The sequence below is a fragment of the Suncus etruscus genome, chromosome 5 (genome assembly GCF_024139225.1).
Source record: "Suncus etruscus isolate mSunEtr1 chromosome 5, mSunEtr1.pri.cur, whole genome shotgun sequence".
Classification (NCBI taxonomy): Eukaryota; Metazoa; Chordata; class Mammalia; order Eulipotyphla; family Soricidae; genus Suncus; species Suncus etruscus.
Genome location: NC_064852.1, coordinates 7,292,473 through 7,308,293, shown reverse-complemented (window position 1 = coordinate 7,308,293; position 15,821 = coordinate 7,292,473). Strand labels below are relative to the sequence as shown.

The following is a 15,821-nucleotide window of genomic DNA, read 5'->3' as shown; positions in this document are numbered from 1 at the left end:
TCTGACACTGAGCTGCTATGTATGGGGCTGAAATCCAGAGGAGAGACTTTGGCTCAGGAAAGCATCACTGTGACGAGTCCACAGAGCCATAGAGGGGACTATGCCTCTGCCCAGGCACCAGGTACTGAAACATCAAGTCCAGTATTATGAGAATGCTGCTTGTCTCTAGTGATACACAGTGGGTCACATCTAAAGCTTCCACAGTCTCCTCACAGGTTTCCCTACTTCCATACTGACATCCCCACCATTGACTCTTCTTATCCCAAAGCCAGAGGTGTAAAGATATGCAGGTACTTGGTTTTCTTATCTTGGAGTCCTTTGAGCCACAGAACTAGACTATTTACCACATGGTTTGTGACTTGGGTTACACTCGGGCTTTATGACTTCATTCCTTCAGCGACTTAGCCTATGCAACAGTTTGATAAACTCCCACAACCAATTACCTCCCCAGGGTCAAATGATAAGGAGAGCTTTAATGTGTCCAAAGTTTGCTAGGGCCCTCATCTTGCCTTCCCTGGCTCCAGGTCTGAATTTTTAGTTCAAGGTTTCCTTCAGTCCCTTCACAAATAGATTGAGGCACCTGTATCAATTGCTAAAAAAGTATTGAGCATGTGTCAGTGCTAACTGAAAAGAGGGAAGAGGGTGTGATATTATAGAAAACCTACCTACGTAATGAAGACTTACTTTCTTCATTTCATAGTATGGCCACTTAGCTCAGGTTTAGTGTCACTCTACTCATCTCTGGTGGTATATCTCATTGTTGATGTACTTTATTAAATCTTTGGCTGGAGTCAGCTATCATCAGATGGGTTGCTTTAGAATCTAAAGTTTAGATGGTTCCTTTTGGCTACTTAGGCCTAATATAATTAGCCTTCTGTGATAAAGTAATTTTATTCTCTAGTAGCTCTATAGTTAGAACCACATTCCAACACTTATTCATCCCAATGCGATGAATCCTCCTGCGTTCAATCAGACATCTTTCACATCGTCTTTGTGGGATACCAACATCTACCTGCGAATGACTGCAAAGGGAACACTAGAGGCCAAAGAAAAATGCTTGATCCACCCTCCTCTACCTTACTGAAGGCATGGCACCTCTATTCCTGATTTTACAGAGTGGGGTTCCTGAAAGACTGAATTTGGAAAAAGCATTTACACAAGCAAATTAAATAGGTCAGCTGTTTCCCTCCAGACTTAATGTCCTATAATTCAAAGTAAGGAAAAGAGAGAAACCAAAAAAAAAAAAAAAATGACAAATATGCTATAAATCCCTAAATATTCCTGAGGTTTTCTACATTGTAAAGTGGGCATAAAATTTGAGGAACCATGTGGAATTACCATTTTTATAAACATAATATGGTCAGATGACAGCAATACCTATGACTTAATCCAATGTGTATATGTGTATTATAGATCTGTTGGGTCGATCAAATGAGATCATTCAAATCATCTACTGAGACAGAGACTGCTGGGTTTTCAACAAAAACCATCTCCAGCATCTCTTAGGCAAACAGACACCATTTTTTCTGGGGGTGGGGAGCAAACCCAGCAGCCCTCAGGGGTCACTCCTAACTCTGTACTCAGGGATCATTGTTGGAGGACCATATAGGATGCCAGGAAATGAACCTGGGTTAGACACATGTAAGGCAAAAACTCTTCCCATTGTGCCAACAGACACCATTTCTATCAGGTGAAGATAGCTATGCCATTGGTTGAGTCCCATCCATCCAATGGAAAGGAGGAAACTCATGCATATTTGCCACTTTTAAGCTTGACCCACTTAATCCTCTAAAGTGTGCACAGCCATGTACTTTTTCTTCCACAACAACTGTAGTAACAACAGGATGACAGAACACAGGATAGGCCAGTCTGGGTTTCTTAACCACTTGGTGTCAAAGCATTCATCATCTAATTAACTAAAACCACTCATTTGGGACTCTGCCTAAGCTATAAATGATCTCCAGTGGTCACCGAGGTTTGAGGATGTGTTGGTTATAGCAGCTATGTGTATACTTAAGATACAGTAAGGGATCATCAAATGTTAATAGCACCACGATGATGATGAAATGATGGTGGCCATGAGGATGATGGCATCCTAATGACAAAGCAGTGAGGAGGGTTGGTACTTAAGTCTAGATTTTGTGGCTCTGTCCTGGAAACTCACCTCCTTGGTGCCATTGTCTTGGATAAGGGTGTAAAGCGGTACCACACGATTGATTTCCAGAAGCACCGGTGTGGGGCTCAGCTGCTCCTTGCCTGGCCGGCGACAGAGGTGGCAGGTGGATGGGCAGCGGCCTTTCTCCTCACAACGGATCTCTACACCTGAGATGAGCTGGTCATCTGACAGCATTTGGGCAGTCAGGAGACCTGAGAGGTAGGTGATGAAGGGCATAGACTTGAGTTCTTTCTTGCTGCCCAACTCAGTGGTCTCTGGAAAGGGAGAGATCAAATCAGTATTGTTCAGAAGGTCAGGTGCTTGAACCATAACCATAAAGAATTTTTATGGGTGCAAAGACACTGGTAGGCTTTTTAAAGGTTTGGGGTAGGGGGAGAGAAGATGGCAGCATGGCTTGCTCATGAAGTCTTAGAAACAGCAGCATTCTGAAGAGTTGGAAGCTAGGATTATGTCTTCTTTCATTAATTATAGTATATATATATATATATATAGCCCCTTATTTTTCCAGAACCACACTTTCTTCATATTTAAATTTATTGGGTTTAATTAAAAGATTCTCCAAAGTAAAAAGGATATTTTTTTCAAGGATATTTTTTCCATTACGAAATTCCTTTCTCCTCTCATTTTGAGAAAATTTGAAATTTAAAAATAATAACTCCCATTTTTATTTTCCATGAAGTTTTTCCATACTGGGGAAAATATAAGCTCTGTGGTCAAGTCCATTTCAGTTTAAATCACAGTGTCACTTGACAATATTGCCTGGAAACCTAGGCAAAAAAAAAAAAAGCCACTTAATGTCCAAGAGCTTGTAGTAATTAATTGTGTTAAATGGGGGTAAGTGATACAAACTATATTGCTCTGAGTGGTAAATGGGACGGCAGAAGGGAGATATATCTAAAAGAGAAGTTTATTCCTCTTTCTGTGCTCCTGTATTGCTTTGTTCAAATGTTTTTCCATCCTTGCCACTAGGATTTTATTTTGAGATGATTCACAAATGCATCTTTCTGCATTGTCTCTCTTGGTCTATTGTCATTCTCACCTCTGCTCTCTAACTCTTAGCCCTATCAATAATTCATTATAGGGGCTGGAGTGGTGGTGCAGCGGTAGGGCATTTGCTTTGCACATGGCTGACCCAGGATGGACCTCAGTTGGATCCCTGGTGTCCCATACTATCCCCCAAGCCAGGAGCGATTTCTGAGTGCATAGCCAGGAGTAACCCCTGAATGTCACCAGGTGTAGCCCACAAATAAAACAACCAAACAAAAAAGAATCCATTATAATATGGTCTTTTCTGGGCTATTCCTTATTGCTCTAGTCCTTCTCTGAATATGTATTCCTGCTAAAAACTTATTAACATTTTATTGTTAATAAGATAACTTCATAAGGACATCATCTGGACCCATAGTTCTATCCAACTCTCTAACCACACTGTCAACACTTGGAGACCAGATTCGTCTTGCCCCATGACTTGGTCAAGTCTGATGCAAGGAATACTCTTGAAATTTCATCAAAGAGAAGTGATTATAAAGTACCGTATTTATTACTCTATAAGAAGCACCTGACCATAAGACACACATAGTTTTTATATGAGGAAGACAAGAAAAAAACATTCTAAAGCAAATGGTGCAATGAGAGATACTGTCAGGAGACAGCGGCTGGGAACAACCAGCCTGAGAGTTCAAGTACATTTACAATATGCTGATCCACAGCTGGTTAAACACATTTACATTTACGTAACATTTTTTACATCAGAAAAAAAATTTTAATATTTAGGCTTCAGCTCCAGGTGGCATTCACTCCATAAGAAGCACAGACATTGGGACCGGAGAGATAGCATGGAGGTAGAGCATTTGCCTTGCATGCAGAAGGACGGTGGTTCAAATCCTGGCACCCCATATGGTCCCCCTAGCCTGCCAGGGGTGATTTCTGAGAGAAGAGCCAGGAATAAGTCCTGAGCGATGCTGGGTACTACCCAAAAACAAACAACCAAACAAGCAAAAGATGCACAGACATTTTTCCTCCATCTTTGAGGGGTGGAGTGCATCTTACAGTATGAAAATACAGTACTGGATGGTCAGAGTGAATAACATCCTGGATTTATCTAGAGATGTCAAGAATTCTTCTGAGGAGTTTTGGGGACCTCACCAATTACTTCCAAAGGACAAGAAGGAAAATGAGCAGGTGAAAATCCAAAACTGCACCTCAGCTTCAAACAGAGAACAGCCACTTGTCTACTACAAATTGATTTTTTAATAGGGTTTCATAGAGGAAGGCTAAAAGCTGTATCAAAGACATACAAAAAAAGGCAAGGTAAACTGCCCATACCAGAAGGTTCCACATGCATCCCAGATGAAATCAAGAGCATACTCAAATTTGTCCACTAAATATATTAGTGCCCTGTGCTAAGTTACAGATCAGGACTCAGAATGCAGCTTCGTCCAAGTCTGGTGAAGTCAAGGCAAGCTTCTGCCTCTGTGGGAAAGGGGCCCTGGACCCCATGGCCTGGGAGAGAAAGGAGGTTTGTCTCCTGCTCTTGCTCTCAGCTTGCAGTGACATGCAGCTGATCTGGAAATGGGCTTGCCAATTAGAAATACAAATAAACGCAGCCTTCATTCATTACTCTCTGGGCCCTGGGGCCTAGGATCTGGGCTCCACCTTTTCTGTCTGGCTGTCAGCAAGTGCTTATGAGCATCAGATCAAAGGCTCTGGGGGAGGAAGACGAGGTGAATTCCAGCTAACCAATCCTTCAGAGGGATTAAAGAAGGGTAGTTACTAAGATAAACAAAACAAAGCTGTGAAGAAGGCATCCCGGCAGCTGGGGAGAGGAGACAGGCTTATATACAGACACATCAGGAGAAGATGATGATGGTCTTGGGAAGTATAGGCCAGAGGGAGGGTTTGGGAGAAGTTTGACTTCAAACTTGGGAATCAATAACCCTTCAGGGGAGAAGGTCAATTCTGTGAGCACATTGGGGAGCAGTCAACCCACAGGCTGACCTCAAAGGTCAGAAAAGTGTGGTCCATGGGTCAAATCCAGCCCTTTCCTTCTTTTTGTAAATAAAGTTTTATTGGAACACAGCCACCCTTGGTGCATTTGTCTGTTGCTTTTGGCTATAATGGTAGAATTATATTATTGCAACCAAGATGGCCACAAAGCCTAATATATTTACCATCTGATCCTCTACAGAAAAGCAATGTTTGAAAACCCTTTCTCTAATCCTGTATGACATATGAAGAAACTGAGGTTCAGAGAGGATCCATCCACAGTTACACAAAATTGTAACCGTATGAGGTAGTTGTGAAAGCAACACATTTGGAGTTAGGTTGTTGATAGGTTATGAAATCACCAAGGAGTAGTAAACAAACAAACAGTGAAGCTTCTTTTCCTAAATTTATTGTCAGGGCACAAGGGGAAAAAAATCTCCCATCCTTCTAAATGTTTCTGAGTCTGGAAGAATAGACAAATTGACATCAGAGAGATGATTAGAACATGATCAAATTAGGTAATTTATGAAGAATTTACACAATGGTAAATTCCCACATTAAGGCAAAGCAGATCAGATCCATTGTTACAAGGAGGGGGTTTCGAATGATAAGGTGTGGATGACTTCATATGACAAAACAAGTCACTGGAAGCTTGCCTTGCCTTCCGGTAAGTTTTTCCAATACAAATGTGGTTTCTAAAGATATCTAGACAATCTGCATTCTTTAAGTAATGGTAGATTTTCTGTAGGCTCACAGGGCCTGGCTGGCATAATTTCTCTCAACCAGGTAAGACATACTGGAAAAAGTCTGCTTTGAACATCTCGGTCAAACCATATAGATAAGAAGATGAGTTTTATACCTTTTAAAAACAACTTTAAAAAACCCTTTTTAGAAAATGCTAATTTAATGCAAAGCTCTCTCTCTTTTTTTTTTCCTTTTTGGTTTTTGGGTCACAGCTAGCAGTTTCAGGGGTTACTTCTGGCTTTATACTCAGAAATTGTTCTTGGCAGGCTCGGGGGACTATATGGGATGCTGGGATTCGAACGACCATCCTTCTGCGTGCTAGGCAAATGCCCTACCTCCATGCTATCTCTCTGGCCCCTTATTTATTTTTAAACTTTATTGATTGGTTGGTTGGTTGGTTGGTTGGTTGGTTTTTTGGACCACACCCTTTGGTACTCAAGGGTCACTCCTGGCTCTGCACTCAGAAATTGCCCCTAGCAGGCTGGGAGACCAGATGGGATGCCAGAAATCGAACCGGGTCTTTCTTAGATCAGCTGCATGCAAGGCAAATGCTCTACCACTGTGCTATCTCTCCAGCCCCCCCCCCCCAAACTCTCATTTTTAGACAATTATGTCCAGAAGAAAATAATTATTTTCCAAGATCACATGTGTATTTAGTGATCCTTTATAAAGGGGGCTCCAGATTTCTGTTGACAAATTCATTGCTTATACCACTCCATTTATCTTATATTTTAAAACATAGGTGAAACTACCTTCACAGCACCTTATCATAAGCACGTGATTTAATAAGCACATGGCAGAAACATACCAATGCAGAGAGTAAAAATCCCCTTGATCAAACAAACATCCACTTGCCATCTGGTTAATGTCAAATGGTTAAATATCTATTGCTATTGTTGAAAGTCTATTCATTTGACAACAAATATCACTATAGACCTTTGTGGATCTGCTTTTTGTCCAATAAATCTTTAGTTTTTTCAATCTATCAGCCCAATCGGAAGGGTTGAGAACTTCCCTGTAGAAGTATATCTTATTTAGAGCTGGACATGTGAGTTTGTTTGATGAAAAGAGATGAGGTCTCATCTGGTCCTTCAGTTAACAAACCAGGAGGCTAAGACCAAATAGGAAGGGTTTTATTTTTCAGTCTCATAAAATGTATCATCAAAAATCCTTCTGGGGCCGGAGTGGTGGCGTATGGTAGGGCATTTGCTTTGCATGTGGCTGACCTAGGATGGAGCATGGTTTGATCTCCAGTGTCTTATATGGTCTCCCAAGCCAGGAACGATTTCTGAGTGTATAGCCAGGAGAGTAACCCCTGAGCGTCACCAGGTGTGGCCCCCTACCCCCAAAAAATCCTTATCATGAAAGTTGTACCATGCCACAATCAAGATCTGGAGGAGAGTCACAAAAGGCAAAAATCATAGCCATTCCATTCCTTATGACTCTGTAGATATTATAATTGCAGAAGCCAATTGATTTTGATCCAACCTCACTCTTTGGCCTCTAATACAGGTAAGCCTTACATTCTTCTCTTTTGAAAACTCTTCTTTGGTACATCTCATTTTTTTAAATATAAATCTTTATGTAAGCACCATGATTATAAGCATGTTTGTAGTTGGGTTTCAGACATAAACAGAATTTTTCACCAGTGCAACATTCCCACCACCAACCCCCTTCCTCAAAGTCCTCAAGAGAGAGACACATGGGCAAGGTGGGGTCTAGACAAACCATCTCCCTTGCCAGTCAGGTCTCTTATCCTAATTTTCCGACTTCCAGCCACAGTGACCTTTAAGTTCCCTGCATACACCCATGCCTTTCTCTCTGTCTTGGCTCATGCTCTTCCTTTTGAAGAAAATTCTTTCCCCCATCCCACCCCTAGCTGCTGCCTTACCCTGGCTAATTCCTTTTCCTCCTAGTAAGTCTGAGCTCAAATGCCAATTCCTTAGCAAAACTGCTTCCAACCTCCATCCCCAGGCCACCCATATGTCTAAACTAGTGTTTCACAGGACAGGTCCTCATGGCCTGATGCTCTCTCTGTCTGCAGACACAGAACACCTGCTGTCCACACCTACTAATACTCCATGAGGGCAGAGACACTATTGGTTTGGATAATTCCCAAATCCACTTTACGCCATTACTGGAACACAGGAAGTGTTCAATAACATTTTTCAATTACTATTTGTTCAACAAATATTTATAGGCTATTATTGCTGAGCTATTGGATCGAAATTGCTATTCTATTCATCTTGTTTTACTGTGAAATGGAAAGTCAAATCCTGAACACAAATCATCATCATAATAATGAGTGTAAGAGCCAAGAGACTTGGATATTTTGACTGATAATCAGTTGATGGCTTGTCATTGAGGGGCTCCCCCCTCTTTAGAGTATAAGTAACTCCTCTGCTGAGAGGTTGGCAGAGAACAGGTTGATGGCCGTGGTGGTCGGTCTGAACTCTTCAAGGTTCTCACAGAGCTGGTGGCGGATGTGGGGGTGGCCAGGGAGCTTGGTGGAAACAGGCTGTCATTAACCAGCCTGGGGAGCAAAAACATTTTGGAAGAGATTTACCCCTCTGTTCACATTTCCCAACCCTCTGCACAATGCTTCCCAAATAGGATCATGTCTCGTTTCAAGCCCAATTCAGTTCCAATGACACTACAACCCATTCATTTGAGAACCTGCCAACTGAACTCTCTTTTTTCTCCTCCCAAATTCCTGCTGGCTATTATTTTGTTACCACTACCCCCCCAAAAAAAAAAAATCAGCCACAGCTGAAGTGACAATTCCTGGTTGGGGGGCTGCCAGAGTTTTTTGCAGAGGGGGAAACAGCCCCACTTTCCCCCATCCAGAAAGCAAAACAAAAGCATCCGAGCAGAGGCTTCTGGGGGGAGCCTACACAGCATTGATGTCGCTCACTCTGCTCTTGGATCAGAGACAGGGCTCTGTCGCCAGGCTCCCAACACAAGCTTGCTTTGCTTTGGCAAGAAGCTTGTGCTTGAAACATTGAAAGGCGTTGCAGGGACCCAAGAGGCTCGAAATAGAATATCCAGAGTGGAGTGAAAGAAACGTAAAATATTTATCTTCCAAAGAAGGGCCTTGATAGCCCATCTCAATGGCAGAGATGGGGTTCTTTGTGAGGAAAGGTTACTACATCCACTTGGAAAAAGCTTTTGGCCCCATGCCGAATTCAGGGGCCTACACAGATGCTTAGTAGAAGCAGAAAAACCCTCTGGGAGGGCTAGGCCTGCCCGTGGGTGTTCTGCGATCATTTGGACCTTCTTCGCCAAGCCCAGCTCCATGTCATCAGCACACCCTTTGTAAATACCAGCCCAACCTTTCTGAGAGTTGGGGAGGTGGGAGGTTTAGTGAAAGGCCAAGCCCTTCCTTAGCATTAGACGCTACTAATGTGGATGGATCTACTAATGCGATTGTTGTTTCAAGATGTTCAGGTGGAAACATTAGGAAGATGCCCAGACAGGACAGAAGCAAAATTCTAAAGCTGGCCAGTAGCACCCCACCCACTCTCCACCATCACCACTTGCAGGATTTACAAGGGAGATGAATGCGAACTGACCTTGTAACTCTACAAAGCCCAGCCAAAATAGGCAAATAAAATATGATTGAAGAGGAGATGGAAAGGATTTATGGGAGGTTTATGGGAGATTTGGGGGAGAGAGCTATTACCTACTATGGAGTGTCCCTGGTACTTTAATGGGAAGCTACTGGACTAATGCCATTGCTTAGTTACAAGGGATTTTGAGAGATGCTCTCCAAAAATCATACCGTTGGGTTCACCAGAAGATGAAGAGCAAGAGTCTTCCTGCTCATGAAAACCTGTTGGTGGCTTGCAGTAGCAGAACCCAAAGGGTTCCATGAGCAACAGTCCCAAATCCCAAAAGCTATCCAAGTGAAAAATGATGGAGCACTTCCTCTGAACCAGATGAGAGTTGCAGAGGAGAGAGAGTACTAGAACAGAGGCTGGCAGGTAGTGGGAATCCAACCCACTGTAAATCTCCATGATGTTGGAAAGTGGATGAATAGTAGGTACAATGGATAAGGATGGAGCAGGGGAACAAACAGAAGCAGACAGCCAAAGAGAAAGGCTAAGGGAATCACTGAAAATCTAGAGATCTATCAAAAATGAGAAAAAGGCCCCAAATCCTGTGAGATCATACTATATGCAACAGACAAGGCATGGTGTGTTTTTAGAAAAGAACACATGTCTCTAAGAATCCATGAAAGAAGGAAAAGAATGGCGAGAACACAGTGTATTACAGGGCTTGTGGCCTAAAATATTGAAAACCCTTGTTGAGGCTTCTCTAGAACTGTGTTTAAAGAAATAATTGTTTCTACGGTGGGTCATGAATTCTTCCTCCATCAAATAAAAGGAAGTAAGAAGAGAGGAAGGAAAGAAAAAGGAAGGAAGGAAGGAAAGAAGGAAGGAAGGAAGGAAGGAAGGAAGGAAGGAAGGAAGGAAGGAAGGAAGGAAGGAAGGAAGGAAGGAAGGAAGGAAGGAAGGAAGGAAGGAAGGAAGGAAGGAGGAAGGAGGAAAGGAAGAAGATAAAAAAAGGAAGGAGAGAAGAAAAAATAAAAGGAGGGAAGAATAAACAAGAAGTAATGGAGAAGGGAGAAAGAAAGAAAAGAAGGAAGGAAAAGAAGAAAGAAGAAAAGAGAGAAAGAATAAAGGAAGGAAGAGAGGAAGGAAGGAAGAGAGGAAGTAAAGAAGGGAGGAAGGGAAAATAAAAGAAGAAAGGAATAAAGTTCCTTCTGGGCCTGGGAAATGTTTTAAAAAGCTAGAGCTGATGCTATGGAAGAGGGAGTCTGGGTTCAATCCCTGGCACTGTCTTGAGCATCTAGTACTACCAGGTATGGCTCACAAACCAGCAAGTCTTCGTAAATTTAGGCAATAATCAATAAATGAAATTGTTAGATAAAGTATTTCTAGCAAAGGTTACTGACATAAAAAATAATATGGCTGTTTGTCCTACTTTGTGTGGTTTTTGTTGTTTGTTTGTAATGGGACATACCTAGTGATACTCAGGGGTTTACTCCTGACTCTGCCCTCAGTAATTAGCCTTGGTGGTATTTGAAGAACTATATGGATGCCAAGGATCTCACCCAGGTTGGCTGTGTGCAAAGCAAACACACTATATTTGCTGTACTATATCTTCAGCCCATGTTTGTTGTATTTTTGCTGCAACAATCCTATGTTTCAAAAATTTCACACACAATATTCAGGGCATGCAGAGTCATCAAGAGTGGATGTGTACCAATCATCTAGTATAGGATTGATATCAAATATAGAGAGAGAGCTAGAGCACTGATATAACTTTACAATCAAAACACATTCAACCCTAATCAAAAATGGGAGTATGTAAAATATAAACAGAAACTTCCTCAAAGAAAGCACAAATGGCTGTGAATATAAAAATAGGGACTGCATCACTTATCAGATGGAGGCAAATCAAAACAACAATTAGATATTTTCTCACACCAAAGAGACCAGCACACGTCACAAAGAAGAGAAATAACTGATGTTGTTGATGTGGGGAAATTTTTCCTACTTTCAGTCAAAATAACCGTTAAGTTCTCTCACATCCCTGATGGACATATTGACAAATCTATCGTTTTGGAAAACAAGATGGGCACTTCTTCAAAAGCTAGGACTTGAGTTTCCATATCATCCAGAAATTCTACCTCTTGGCATTTCCCCTAAATACAAAAACACTCTATTAAGAAAAGACATGTACATGTCTATGTTCATTGCAGCACTATAAAAATAGTCTAAACCTGAAAACAACTCAAGCATCTATGAACAGATGACTGGATAAAGACACTATGGTTCATATGCACAATGGAATACTACTTGGCTTTAAGCAAAGATAAAGTCATGCAATTTGCTGCTGCTTGGATGGATCTGTAGAGTATCATGCGGGGTGTAGTTAGAAGTAAATAGACACAAAATGAACTCGCATACAGGAAATGAAGAGTAGGAAAATGAAAGCTGTTCAAAGCAATATAGAAACTAAGACCTGGTCTTAGCTTGGAAGTGTAACACAGGGAAGAGGAATAGATGAAAGAAAATACTGGGACAATGGTGAAGGAAAGTGAATACTCTAGTGGGGGGGGGGGGGGGACATGTGCTGAAATGTTTTACGTATGAAACCCTACCATTAAATTTTTTATCACAGTGCCTAAAATAAAATTACTAAATCACACACACACACACACACACACACACACACACACACACACACACACACACCAGTGAAGGAATAGATGTGACTGTATTTAGTCTCATAGGGTAACTACTAGCTACAGGGCCACTAAGCACATGAAAATTAACCCATGTGACTTGAGGAGGCCTGTATATGTAATGCAAAATTCCGTTCTCTAAAACTTAGTACACAAAAGAACAGCAGTAACTCACTATTAACTATATCATATTTATTTACTTGTCCAAGCAACAATCTCTGACATAGTCAGTTGAATAAAATATCTCACTGAAATGAAATATGGAGGGTTCAGGAAAAAGATTAAAAAAAAAAGCTTGGGTAATAAAAAAAAAAAAAAAGCTTGGGAAAAAGCTTGGGTAATAGCCCTTGCTCCCCAAACTTGATGTGAACCAACTCCTCCCAAAAATGTTAAAAATATATATCTATACATATATATATATCCATGCATACATACAAGTCTGTCAGAATCAGTAAACAGAAAGCCAGAGACTGTGCACCAGTGTGAGATTAATCTTTCTATTGTGCTGCTCCTTGCTTAGACTGTGGAGGTAGGGGAAAAAGATTAAGGGAGAGGAAAGAGCCTTCCTTTCTCCCTTTCAATGTACCCACTAAAGGCAACAAGGAACTTTGACATGTAGAATTTAGAGATTTGATTCGAATCTTGGACTGGACATTCAAGCTCCTGATTTGAAAGTGTGCTAGCTACTTCAATGCCTACAGCACTATTTAGTCCATACAAACATCTTAATGAAATAGTTATGATTTTCTGAGATGTTTGTCTAGAAGCTGAAGAAGATCCCAATGAATAAAAGAAAATGGGGACCAATTCACATAGATTTAACTACTATATTCATCCTCACAAACTATTTTTTTAGTGTGCTTAAGTCTCAAGTAAGCTAAACTATTCACATAAGCAGCAGCAACTATTGCTAAAATTATAGTTCGTGTGATGCTTCGATTAATGTCAATTTCTCCCACTAAATTGTAATGTGTTCCCTAAGAACAAAGACTCTATGACTGCTGTGTTCACCACACAATTTTTGACTCTGATGTAGACAGCTTGTAGGTTGGTATATGAATAAATGAATAGATCAATGTATGATCTATTTCTTGATTTTTCTTTTAATCCCTTCTATTCCTGTAACCCTTTTTTATTATTTTTTCAAGCCTTTATTTTGTATATAATAATTTTTATTTTGACCAAAGTAGATTACAAATAATTCACAGTAAAATTTTATTGTTATTGAATTAGGGGCATTCCCACCACCAATGTTGTCCTCCCTCTTCCCCCCTCCCCCCCGTTTCCAGCATGCATCCCATATCCTCCTCCTTTGCTCCCCAGGCTGCTAGTATAAGTAGTCCCCTCTGTGTCTAGCTTGTTGTAGATTGGACATCGATCCTGTTGTCATTGGCTTTGGATTTGGTGTTTAAGTCTGATCAATTTTTATTTCTACTCAATGTTTATACTTATAAGATTTCAAACTGTTTCTCACCATTATCTCAAATGATCTTAGCTAATCTTATTTCAGATATCTGATCTTAACTTTATTTTATGGGGTTGTTTTGGTTCCTGTTGTTTTGTTTCTTGTTTGTTTTTTTGGGGGGGTGCATACCTGATAGTCTAAAGGGTTTCTCCTGAATCACTCCTGGTAGTGCTCAGAAGAACATTAGGCTCCAACTTACATCTCTGGCTTGCAAAGCATGTTCTTAGCCTGTTGATCTTTCTCTCTCACCTCCCCTCTATCTAATTTTACTGATATAAAGAGTTGAGAAATTTGTACAAGGCCTCACAGTTAGTGGCTAGCCTGGCTTTTTGTACCTGCTTCTATTGTTCCTTCCAATTAATTGTCCATGTTTTCTTTTCCCTGCTTTCCAGCTTTAATTCTCCTCCACATTGAGTCATATCTATTGCAACAATTTGGACCTTCCCTGTCCCTGCCTCCTTCAGACAACACCATCCCTCCCCCAAGCATCCTGATTCCTTTGCATGGCCTAAAAAAAATCTCATAGGCAAAAGACATTTTAAAGGTCAGATGTCAGAAATCGCATCTATTTCTTTCCCCCTTCACCATTGAATCATCTGATTTCCTTTTGGACACTTCTAATAACTCGGGACTCATGACTTGGCAGGCCTCCCATTCCATTTGGGAGGTTCTTGGTTTAACCCAGACAGACTTCCCATTTGGAACCTGCATTTCTCATCTTATGCATCAGTTACAGACACAGAAGAGTATTGCTCATGCTTTAAGAAAGACCTATTTACGGTGGGGCTGGAGCGATGGCACAAGCAGTAAGGCATTGGCCTTGCATTTGGCTAACCTAGGATGGACTGCAGTTCGATCCCCAGGCTCTCATATGGTCCCCCAAGCCAGGAGCGATTTCTGAGTGCAGAGCCAGGGGTAAACCCTGAGCATCACCAGTTGTGCCCCCCCCAATAAAAAGAAAAACCCATTTGCAATATTTGAACTGATCCTAGCATGAGTGGCCATTTTAACAGTAACCAACACAGGAGTTTAATTTATACCCGCTTTCAGAACAACTGAGGGATATTCTTTTTCTGATTTTGTCTGTTTGTTTGTTTTGGGTTTGGAGTCACACCAGATGATGCTCATGGGCTACTTATGGCTCTTTACTCAGAAATTACTCCTGGCAGTACTCTGAGAAGCAAATTGATTGTCAGGGATAGAACCTGGCTAACCACAGGCAAGACAAGTTCCTGTACTATATCTCTCTGGTGATATGTGGCATCCCTTTTTTTTTTTTTATTTTTATTGAGACCAATGTGGATTACAAATCTTTCACAGTTGTATTTCAGGTACATGGTGACAGTGAACTAGGGCCATTCCCACCACCAGTGTTGGCCTCCCTCCAACAGAGTTGCTAGCACACTTCCCCTACCTCCACACTGAGCCCCCTGAACTGCTAGCATAATAGGTCCCTTTTGTGTATAGCTTGTTGTAGTTGTGTCTCTTGATTCTATTTTCCTTGACTTTGGTTTGGGTATTTAGGTCTGACCATTTTTTATTTCTACTCAATGCTCCTGAGACCAGACCACTTGCCCCTGAGTCCCATCCACTTTTTTTTCTTTTCTCAATTTGTAGGAAGACATAGAAATATAAGGCAGAACAAGATGATTCATGTTCTATGGTTCTGTAAAAAAGGCAGGAGCCCCTATCTAGAAACTATAAATATAAATAAAATTAAAAGAAGAAAAATAAAAGGGGGGCTTTCTTGATCAGGATAATACACCTGACTGAATGTGTATGTGGATTGTGTGCTTATTTAAGAAATGGGAGGAGAAAAAGTTGAAAAATAATAGAAGGAGGAAAAGCCAACAAGATTCTTAAAATGAAGATAAGCTTATACAACTGCCAGATCCTGGATGGGCAATTTAATCTCACTAAATTACAACTCTGCCCCTAAATAAAATATATTTTAAAAATTCCTACTGCAAAATGCTCTGCACAGTGACTGGCTTGGGTTGAAATCCCATCTCTTCCATTCCCAGGTAGTTATCCCTAGACAAACCTCTTCACCTCCTTGAAACTCTATTATTTGCTTCTATTACCTATTTATCTATTATGTTATATCATATAATATATATTATAGCTATATATTATCTTAATATTATCTATTTATAGATTATAAATTGTGAATAACGTTGGTATGTCAAGCTTGGAAT

The 15,821-nt window shown here is 40.9% G+C and overlaps 1 protein-coding gene across 3 annotated transcripts in view; it reads right to left on the bottom strand.

Annotated features, from left to right (window-relative positions):
- Positions 1–15,821, bottom strand: part of ASTN2 (astrotactin 2) — a 1,116,661-nt gene that overhangs the window by 206,058 nt on the left and 894,782 nt on the right. For all 3 annotated transcript variants that reach the window (XM_049774120.1, XM_049774121.1, XM_049774122.1), the window contains one exon: positions 2,165–2,430. In XM_049774120.1, coding sequence (XP_049630077.1) covers positions 2,165–2,430 — 266 coding nt within the window. The remainder of the gene's footprint in view (positions 1–2,164; positions 2,431–15,821) is intronic.